This window comes from Hippocampus guttulatus, chromosome 3 (genome assembly GCF_054856545.1).
Source record: "Hippocampus guttulatus isolate MCC_2025c chromosome 3, RoL_Hgut_1.0, whole genome shotgun sequence".
Classification (NCBI taxonomy): Eukaryota; Metazoa; Chordata; class Actinopteri; order Syngnathiformes; family Syngnathidae; genus Hippocampus; species Hippocampus guttulatus.
In genome coordinates this window covers 13,519,597-13,530,687 of record NC_141263.1, presented here as the reverse complement: position 1 = coordinate 13,530,687, position 11,091 = coordinate 13,519,597, and the positions used below count along the sequence as shown (strand labels likewise).

Below are 11,091 nucleotides of genomic sequence, written 5' to 3'. Positions count from 1 at the left end.
GGCAATTTATTTAGTCAATAAATGAGGCATTTAACTTGGGCTGTAATCACTAAGCACGAAATTTAGCCACGGGGCTAAGAATTAAACACGCAGGGCAAATGCCACTGTTGGTTTACCTCAGAGAAAGTGAAAACCAACAGCATGAATCACTTGGAGATGTTTTCTGGCCACCAGAGAAGAACCACAGTTGAAACTGCGCTTTGAATGCATTTTTGAGTGAGACATAAAGACAAGCATCACTGATGATGACATGAGATTGACCATAGACCAGAGGTGGGCAAACTACGGCCCGCAGGCCGAATCCGGCCCGTTGGTCCTTTTAATCCGGCCCGCCGAAGGTCGGTCCGCAATTAAGGTTCGATGTGAATGATTGCATTCATTTCAATTGGACTTGTAATGACAGGCATTTCACCGCCAGGTGGTGCATTGACTTGAAGTTGCAGAACACAGGGAGGGGGGGGGCGGGATCTTTTCGACCTAGGACCTCTGTATCGCTCTACTTCTACTGGTCTGATCACAACCCATCTGCAGAAATGCACAGGCTAAAATAGGTCATCAACAACACTGTCGTCATTTTAAAAAAGTATATTAATACAGTACTTTCATGCTTTTGTTCTGTTGATGTTTGATATGGACTGTCAACAAATGCAGTTTATTTTTTTTAATGTACCATAGCTCGTGCTGACCTGGCCCTTCTGTCAAATTTTAAAAGTCAATGCGGCCCCCGAGCCAAAAAGTTTGCCCACCCCTGCCATAGACTGAGCCCATAATAATTCTGGTGTGGAAATATGATGCGGCACGGTTTACAATCGGCACTGTCTGAACAAATGTCCAACATCTATAGAAGCGATTTGCAAACGCAACAGATGGCCATGCAGTAATTGGATGCCCCCGTCAATTATACGTAATCAATGTTCTGCTTCGAATGTGTGTGTGTGTGTGTGTGTGTGTGTGTGTGTGTGTGTGTGTGTGTGTGTGTGTGTGTGTGTGTGTGTGTGTGTGTGTGTGTGTGTGTGTGTGTGTGTGTGTGTGAGTGAATCCAGGACTCAGGCATTGACATCGGCGACATCTCAGAAAGAAAGGCTCTGAGGAAGAGGCTCCAGTGTAAAACCTTCAGATGGTACCTGGTCAACATCTACCCTGAGATGAGGATGTACAGCGAAACGGTTGCATATGGAGTAGTAAGCAACTGCAGCTTTTAATGCACACCTCACATTCTGGCAAAAGCCAAAGAAAATACAGTGGCGCCTTGACTTTAAACTCACAGACTTTTTGAGGGGGATGTGGTTGTTTAAAATACTGATCAGGTAATTGTCTTTGTTTTATGATTAGTTTGACAGTAAAGTTCAACCGGGAGTGGCAATGAAAAGCTTGAAGCTTCTTTTTTGAAGAAGATAAGATAAGATATCCTTTATTTGTCCCGCAATGGGGAAATTACAATCAGAATTCAGAAAGGAAAAAACGCTGGGTAGGGAGAGGGGAAAAAAAACACGCTCGAACTATCCTCTTCCGAGGATAATTTAAGTCCAGGATAAAAAAAAGACCCTAGCACATAAAATAAGCATATGACAGTTACAACAAGTCACAAGACATAACATGTAATAAGGGGGAGGATGAATGGGAGGGGCGGGGGGGGGGGGGGGGGGGGGAACCGCGACGCAGCCGTCATGACCAGCCGCACGGTCCACCGTTGCGCTCCGCACTATCGAACCACGTCACGGGGGAAAAAGAATCGGAGCGATGAAGACGGTGATAACAAGGATGTGTATGCGCGTGTGGTTGTCCAGTTGTGTATGTGTATGCGTGTGCAGGTCATAGCTGCATCGTCGAGGTCTGCTCATCATGAAGACAGTCCCGGCTTATCAGTCCATGGCCGAGAAGGAGGGGGTGGTGGGGGCCCTAGACTCCGTGCGTATTTCCATCCAGGGGAAAGGCCAGATAGCTTTGTTTGTTTTGGAGAGACGGCCGCCAACAATTCCAGACAGCCTTGAGTCCTTGGTCTGTATCTCCTCAGTGGCGCCAATCAGTCTGATCCAGAAATTCTTTCCGCAGCGTGGATTCCAACGTCTCCATGGTATTATCGATCACGCGGAGTCGCTCCAAAAATCACAACAATATTGCGATTGAGCTCAGTCACCGCTTGAGTCTGAGTGTTGGACATTCGCGCCAAGCCATCCAGAGTGACCGGCAGCTTCTTCACTTCCAATAGAGCCGCTCCCGTCGGTTGAATTTTGCGATAGAACAGCAAGCTGCCAACACCAAACCTGTTATCAAAAGGCCAATAATGTAGATGTCTTCCACATCCTCCACGGACAGTACTGTCAGGGACACCGGTCTCCACTTTCTCCATGGATCCAGGGCGTATCCGGCAGCAAGTGTCCCCGGAGGGCAAGCAGGCTCCCCACTGCCTGCTCTTTTCGTCGAAAATTTTTTTGTCGATTACATCGAGAGACCAGCCAACTAATTCCATGGTTAGTTCTTCGGATGAAAACACGGTAGAGGCTAGGGAAAAAAGTTGGACAAAAGACAGCACAAGAAGACTAAGTGGCGAGCAGGGAAAAAAAAGGTGGGAGGGCAGGGAGCAGTGCAGGAGCGTCCGCCTTCGTCGAGAGCCAAGCAGAAAGCTTCTTTTTTGAAGAAGTGTTCGCTATCTACCAAAACGCTGCTTGTGGTGAAGTGAATTGAGTTGAGTTCACTCCAACCATCGATGATTTTTATCTCGATTGTTTGCTTGGAAGTCAAAGCAATGGTTCGTATTGTAATACTTGTAAGGTGGAACATGCAAGTCAAAGTACTTGGAGGTGGTCTGGATGGTCTGTTGATGGTTTGCATTATCAAACAAAAAAGAAATCCCCCTGCCCCCCGTTTCCCAAAAAACACAATAGAGATTGAGGTATTTTTTTGAGTCTCATTGGAAAAGAATATCCCGCTATTCTCAACATCCTTTTTAAAAGACTGCAAACAAATTGACGAGCAAACAAACACAAAAACAAAGGGGAAGGTGTTGCCATAGTGACTCACTTGCATGAGTCGTTTGGCACACTTTGACACCAGAGGCTCTTCATGATGCAGCCCACCCATTTATTCATCTTAGGACAGGAAGTGGCTGGGTACTGGGCACTGTCCAGGAATCTAACCCACACTGTTTGCATGAAAGGCAGCAGCATGTCGTACCTCTGTAAACCAGGAAACCATCAAGCATAACAAATACACTTGATCGATTAACTGGCCAATATTTTCTTTTAAATATTTTTTTCTCTTTGCCAATTTTTATCAATTTTATTTCTACATGAACACATTACAGCATAAGACAATGACAACCCCCTTCACCCACCCCAAAAAAATATATATACAGGTATATACTGTATATATTTTAAAAGAGCTCATTTTCGTCAATTGGCCAGTACAGTATCAGCGTATTAGCCAAATAATCACTCTGGTTCAAGTTCTCATGTTAGGCAGTTTCCAATTTAAGTCGAGGACAAAGTGTTGTAAAACTGTCCCATTTTCTGCCTGCAATTCATGTTTATTATTGTAAGTGTTAAGGGTCCAAAAAAATGAAGTATTTGTTTATGTACATTTTTAATCTGTTTCTTGAATTTTATTGTGCCAAATATCGGTATTGGTCTCAAACAAATCCATATTGTTATTCTGAGCGAACCGAATAATGTTTTAGGATTTCAAAAAAAAAAATGCAGGCTTAGACAAAGTGCAATTCCAAAAATATTTATGAAATAAAATCACACCGACAAAGTATGAACTGAAACCGCTGGTCACAAGGTGCCAGGAAAAACGATGCCTGAAACCAAAAGCGCTTGCTCGGGTCAATAGAACACCGAGAATACTCAAACGAAATGTTAAAAAGTTCAATATCACGAAAACAAAGAGCAATACTAAAATACCAAAAATACAAAGAGCTATGAGCAAAACAATAGTGACTATGAATGTTATCGAGAGGCCTAGAAAATCACACTTGACACACCACAGTAAAGAAGATCAATAATCCAACATGGCCTACCTGAAATCCTTAAATACAAGGCTAGGCTTGATGGGGAAACGAGGCACAGGAGGGAAACGCCCTCCACTCCAACTGGAGCTGGAACACAATTAAGACATATATGGGATGGGCCCTAATAAGAACTAAGCCACTTTTGTTCAGTCTTCAGCCTTGGCAGAGGTCAGCCGTGTGCCATTCTTGTTTAATCTGCAGATAATGCTAATCCAACTGGAGGATTTTGCAGCAGAATTATATTTGTCAGGAGAACACACGCAGCTAACCTAGGCATATGCTGGCACTGTGTGTATTGGCCCAAGACAGAATGTCTCTTTCCTCCCTCATCTCATCTGAGATGCTCCCTGATGCACAGTGACAGTCAGACTGCACTATTACGGCCCCCCTGTTGTATGGCTGATTTGTCCTGTACAAACTGACAAACGGCAGCTGGAAACCAAAGAAGCAGTCCAGCCTTATTACATTAATTCATGTCTGCAGACCTCATTATTCTATTTTTGCGGCATGCATTTGATGTGCTGCTCGGTGGTGATGGTTTGACATGTCACTACAGCAGAACACAAAAATAAAGCACAACACATTGTCTGCTTGAATTCATTTTTGATTAGGCTTCAAAACACCAGGGATGTATCAAAACAAGATATTGCTGTTTGACTGAATGCTCACATCTTTAACCCTTTCAGAACAGCTTATCGTGTTATCAGGTGCATGAAAGAGTTAAAATCACTACATTTCAGGAAAAAAAACTCCCTCTTGTTTGAATTACCAAACCATACAGCACTTTGTATGCAGTGATGGCTGTTTCAAAGTGCTCTATAAATACAGTTGAGTTGAGTTCAAGTTGGTATTATACCTCATGTCATATATTGTTGTGCCTCTACATAACAGCCAATAATGCTCAGCCAATAATTTAAGACACAAAAATTGCTCATTTGTACCCCCTCATGTATTACAATTGTACAAATGTCACTCGTCTACGCTTAGGGCGACTAACCAAAGAAAAAGTCTTTCAACTTGACTACAATTACATCATGTTGCCAAATTCATTTTCAAAGGTCTTAGAGCCATGAGTGATTAAAAATAATAATAATAATAAAATGATGAGGTGACAAAGCAGTGTAAAAGGCACAAATGAAATTGCGCGCACTTACCTTCCTGGCTGACCAGTTCCTTCTGCACTGAAGAATTGCAGCTAGCAATTTTAACAAAACAAGCTTTCTCAAATGTATCTTATCTAATTATTTTCCCTCAACAAGAGTTAATTCACACATAGACGTATATACTGTACATCCAAGCAAGAACATCTCAGCTGTCTGCACACTATAGACAGAAGTATCGAGACGAGCCTCAAAATCAGTTAAGCCCTTTGAGATCGATGAGCCAATATCTGTGACCGCTAACTAACTTATCGACCCGGATTCATGAATGCTTGTTTTTAAACTTGCACTTGCAAATCAATGAAAACTTCAAGGCGTCTACTCTGTCATCTGTAAGTTGTCAAGTCGCTCTCCAAAGGTGCTGCAAATAGTGTTTGTTTGTTGTTTTTTTGCCACACGGAACTTGAAAGGTTTACATTTCAGCTCTCACAAAAAGACCTTGTGCTGCCTGTGGCTTTACTGATTAGCACATAAAGTAAACGTCTACAAAGCCAGTGGGGAGCGGAATCATCCCTGGCAGTGTTCTATCGCAGTTCACTCTGCACTCCCAAAGTACCATTCCTGGAGCGCCTTGTGGTGCACCAATCAGGCAGGCCACGCTCAAATAACTGTGTGACAAAAGCATAGATAGGTATGATGCCATTTTTGCATTTGCATTTTGGAAAACTCACATTATTCTGTTTCTTTTTCATCTACTATATTTACTTGATTTATGTGAAGTATGTACTTTCCATGTTCATGTTCATACTCACCAGGTACTCAGTACTTACTTGAGTACCAGTAGTTTTTTTTCACTGGGTATTTATGCAAGTAATTATTTGGAGAACTACTTTCTTTTTTTTACTTGGGTCACATTATACTAAAGTGCTCTTACTTGAGTGCAGTTTTCGGCTCCTCAACCCCCCTATTGACTAATTCATCATTTTTTTGTGTGCATGTGTGTTACAGCTGAAAAACTCTCTGAAGAATGATGTGTGTCTGGATCAGGGGCCTGACAATGACAATGTTCCCATCATGTACCTCTGTCATGGAATGACACCACAGGTTGGAGCTCTTTTCTCATTTTACAGCCACAAGTGTGTTTCGAACCATGTCGCTTGGTGGTTGCCTCACGAGTTTGAAGCCTAATTGGAGGGTTTGTTCAGGATAGGTCAGCCTAAATCACAAGCAACTCGAAATGTCCTCAAATGTTAGCACAGCTTTATTCTCGTCTGTGTTTGCCAGCCTCATCAAGCCTCTATTGATCCCTTCATCCTTCTTTATACTGAGTAGATTGTTTTAACTTTGCTGTGACACGTTTTTGGGCTTAACTACTCTGCTGTCTTTTTTCAAGAATTTATAACAAACAACTGTATTGCATCATTTTTTTTCATTCTTCTAGATCTGTAATCATAAAAATGCGTGAGGAAGATTTTATTTTTCCTCCGGGGCTTAATTATGATGTATTATTTTGTTTTCAGTCACTGTGGCATGCAATAATTAAAGTACAACAATATGTTGTGTGATCATTTTAGTGTCCCGTGTGGAAGCTGTTTGAGCATTTATTCAATATTCTTGATAACCACTTTGTCCTTACTAGTCAAACAATTCAGGGCACTAGTTGTATGCCCCCCCCCACCCCCTCACAATTACCGTAGTGCCATTTTTTGAGCTACTAGTACTTAACCCTTTCAGAGACAGCGGTTACTACAGTGGACAGCTTATTAGGTTACAGGTTATCATTATTTGTGCATGAAAGAGTTAAGATGGATATCTAGGATATTGAGTCGATGCTCCAAAGCAGTTGTTGCAATTGTCCATTTTTTATGGCAGGTGTTCTGTTGTATTATTTTTGTCATTTTATGTTAAATGGTCTGTAAAGCACCTTGTTACAGTTGCAGCCATTGTGAAAGCGCTGTATAAATAAATGTATTGTATTGTACGGTATATGCTTCATGCCTAACTTAAGGTCCATGAATTAGTTAGTACATTGTTCGTCCTGTCCTTGTCGGACAGTTTTGGCATAATAATAGATAAGGCCCGAGTGATTAATCGCGAGGCCAATTTGTTGTTTGCCAATTGTTGTTAACTTTATGTATACTGACAGCAGTTACACACAAGTAACACTATTTATTGCATATAAATCTAGATCATAACCCTGTATCTCCAAATATAAATAATTTATGAAAAATTAAATAAATTACATTTGTTGATGAGGTCATGGGACCTGCCATTAAAATCTAAGCAAATCTCAATTTTCACAAGCAATACTCGGATGAGCAAGTTGTGCAAGGAATGCACCTAGATGTCACTATTTTACACACAACGTAATCACAGTTTGTTTAAAAATAAATGCATTGCACATTCTGGGAAACAAAAATATGTTTTTTCTTTTTTTAAACACTATATTTCCAGCTGACCTCAGCTATTCGCAGGGAATAGCGACCCGATCGTTACCGCTAATAGTGAAAAATCCCGTATAATTGACTCCCATTGAAATGCATTTGGGCTACATTATTTTATGCATTGTATATATTTTTTGTTAATCAGCCAATTGTTTTTTTCTGCCAAAAATAGGCGGCGAGCTAAAAATTTATCTCGGTCAGGCCCTGCAAATAGGACAACTACTTATGTTACATGTGAGGCAAAACTAGTTGAAAACTATGTGCTTCCAGTACTACTGTATGAGTGACATTGTAAAATTTCGCCAGTTAACATCGAGCGTTTCATTACTAGTACAAGTGGTGCTAAGATGTCAATTAGTGCACAGGTTTGCTTCAGTAGCGACATGTTGCCTTACTAGAATTCCAAAGTTGGCCTACATGTGTCCAGAGATGTCATGCAGTAGTAGAAAAAGCACAACTAATATTGTTTGTTTGTTTGTTTGTTTATTGAGCATATATAGTACACACAATAACAGGTTGACGTAAGTCAAACAATAATTATGAAAGGAAAATTAGAAAGTAGATAAAAGAAGAAAACACACATCATCACAGTTGTATGCTCAAAGGAGTAGGAAGAAGTAAGTAACTTTTCTAGTCCTACCCCTTATTTTGTAGCAGTTTGAATTGATAATTTTTCAAAGAAAAGAAAAGAAAATCTACATATCATCAAATACTTTTACCCTTATGTATACTATACTATTCTATTTATACACCTTTTGGTTTGTATATATATAGTTATTCTTTCTCCTTTTGTATTTCAATTTTCTGATATTCATTATAATTATCATTTCTTGAATACAATTGATAAGTTGATCAAAAATAATATGACAATTAAAAGTGCAATGCTTGGTCAGCTAATCAGACTGCGGAATTTGAAGACCAAAAAAATGCCTGTATGGTAATGATAAAATAAAATGTAGCTTGAGTGAGTTCTCTGTATATGTAGCACAGATTTCAAATCCAATGTCAACTGTGAGTGCGTTGTAAATCATCAAACTCACTCCCTCCCATATTTAAATGCGGATTATTTCCCCACTAAATTCTCAAATGATCAGTATCCCAGCTAAATACAGGAAAGCCGATTCTCTTGGAAAAAAAAGGCTGTTTGTAAGGATTAAATATTTATGCTTGCTCCAAATCTGCCGTGCGTGTGTCGTCTGCAGTCTTGATATCCTCCAGTCAGCAGTGAATTTAAATCAAGTAAATAGGCAGTTTTGATTCTTCCAAAATTGCTCCAATGTTACAATCCCCTGACAATTAATACATTAAAAATACAGTTCAGAAATCCTTGTTTAGAATTAGAGCAATAGTGTTTTCAGGACTGAATTTAATTATTCGTAGTCAAGGAGGCCGATGTTTGGAACCGATATTCATTTTCAGTAAAAGGAAAATATCGGTGTAAAATAAATAATACAAACTCAAACTCTTTACTTTTGAGTAAAAGTTTTTTTTCTTTGACAATGGCCATCTTTGTTTGAACAAAAAATGTGTCAAAATGCCTAATATCAACACGATTCCCCCACCCACCCCCCGATAATAAATCTATCCCTATTTATCATCAATCATATCTGTGAAATATAATTCAAAACTACTACCAATGAATGCTCTGTTCTAAGTCCTCTCCACTTTACACTTATATCCTCCTCCTTTATTGCTCATCCAAATTTTACATGATGCCTGCACAATCCTCCCTCTCCGATTGCCTCAGACATCAAAACCAAGTTGTTATGTTCTTGCAGAATGTGTACTTCACCAGTACTCAGCAGCTTTTGGTGGGTCTCCTCAGTCCCACTGTTGACGATGATGACAATAAGTGCCTGGTGGACGTGAACAGCAGACCACGCCTCATTGAGTGTAGCTACGCCACAGCCAAACGCATGAAACTACACTGGCTCTTCACTCAGGTGACAAAAAATGCTCAGTCAGTACTTTAGATAACAATAATAAGGTCATGATTCACTAAGATCCCAAACAGTGGCAACAAATGTGCATGTTCATGCTGACAGATAAGGAGTTTTGCCATAGATTATATGGCATGACTCCTTCTTGTGACTGGCTCGAAACATGCCCGTAGATTAAAAGATCAAAAAATCGGTTTGAAAAAATACTTTAGACTATATGTCTCATTGATTGATATACAACTGTGTCAAAAATGTTTAATGTTCTTGTGGATTCAGAACAGTTCCAAACTTTCAGTTTTTATCTTTTCAGGGCGGATCCATTCAGAACAGAAAATCAAGAAGATGCCTGGAGCTTGTAGCAAACAGTGACAACGAGTTTGGTTACCAACTAGCTCTGCAGAAATGCACTGGACAGAAATGGTTCATCACAAATATATTGTATAGCAATTCCCCATGAGCACACCTGACTTACTGAGTGGCTGCATATGGAGTTTGTGTCTGTATCTGGGAGTGTAATTCTGCATTCCAGAGAGCTGGGAAGTAGGAAGTATCAGACTGAGAAATGTTGGCGGTCCAATCAATGGTAAATAAAAGAATAACATGGCTGATGACCTCGATGACTGCATCATCAGCATTCGAGCTGCACCCTCCAAAAACGAACACAATACATGACTCTGGTGAGTCGACTTTGATATTGTTTAACTTGCTATTGGAAATAAAGGAATGAAGGTTGAAATAATTCCAGACTCATACTGTTGTCATTATCACAGAGCTGTGAATTGGCCAACATTTGTGAGTATGTACACCGACTTCAAACGGCGTCCACTTCGATTTTGTTTTTAGATGGTGGAAATCACTGACTTCACAGTTTTCTGGAACACAGCAAAAAAAAAAAAAAATGCCAATTGGGAGTGTGGAAAGGATGACATAAATGAGATAATTTGATGCTAAATCTTATTGTGAATGTTACATTTAAATATGCCCACGGAAATACTGGATGGTATTTCAATTGATATTTTTGTGGCACAGCAGAATACTTTGTATATTTTATGGTCAAAGCAGTACAGTCATATTTTCATTGGATGAAAAAAAGGTACTGAATTCAAAATGTTTGGGTGCTTTGTTATGGCTACCGTGTAGCAATCTGTTCCTGCTTATAGTATTTTATTTCACAGTCTCAGGTTTATTTTGTGAATTAGCTGTATACCCGATGGAACAAAGGGGAAAAAATGTGTTTATTATTTTCTGATTGTTAATAACCTGAATATTTGTATTATATGACAGTGAATTAAAAAAATGTTTCAACCATTAGCATGTGCCTTTTTAACGAAGACAAAAATAATCGCAATGTCCATCAACAATTTAAGATACAATAAACCAAACCAAAAGTCAATACAAACAGTGACTAAAAAAACAATGGCTAGTCACTATTGCAGAACAATGAAAAGAATCTCTACCAGTGAAAGTCTGCTTTCAGTTTATATGCAACCTTGAGAGCTACAAAGGCCAGCTGAGTAAAGAAATTCATGATGAAAAATACGACTTTGTGCAGTGAAAAAGAAATGTGAATTGCTCTTCAGATACTAAGGTGCTTTTTG

The 11,091-nt window shown here is 39.7% G+C and overlaps 1 protein-coding gene across 1 annotated transcript in view; it reads left to right on the top strand.

Moving 5' to 3' along the window:
- Nucleotides 1-10,804, top strand: part of galnt18b (UDP-N-acetyl-alpha-D-galactosamine:polypeptide N-acetylgalactosaminyltransferase 18b) — a 71,591-nt gene extending 60,787 nt beyond the window's left edge. The window contains exons 8-11 of the mRNA XM_086106890.1: nt 1,044-1,181; nt 6,118-6,213; nt 9,332-9,496; nt 9,804-10,804. Of these exons, the coding sequence (XP_085963016.1) occupies nt 1,044-1,181; nt 6,118-6,213; nt 9,332-9,496; nt 9,804-9,950 (546 nt within the window). The 3' untranslated portion in view covers nt 9,951-10,804. The remainder of the gene's footprint in view (nt 1-1,043; nt 1,182-6,117; nt 6,214-9,331; nt 9,497-9,803) is intronic.
- The last annotated feature ends 287 nt before the right edge of the window (nt 10,805-11,091 follow it).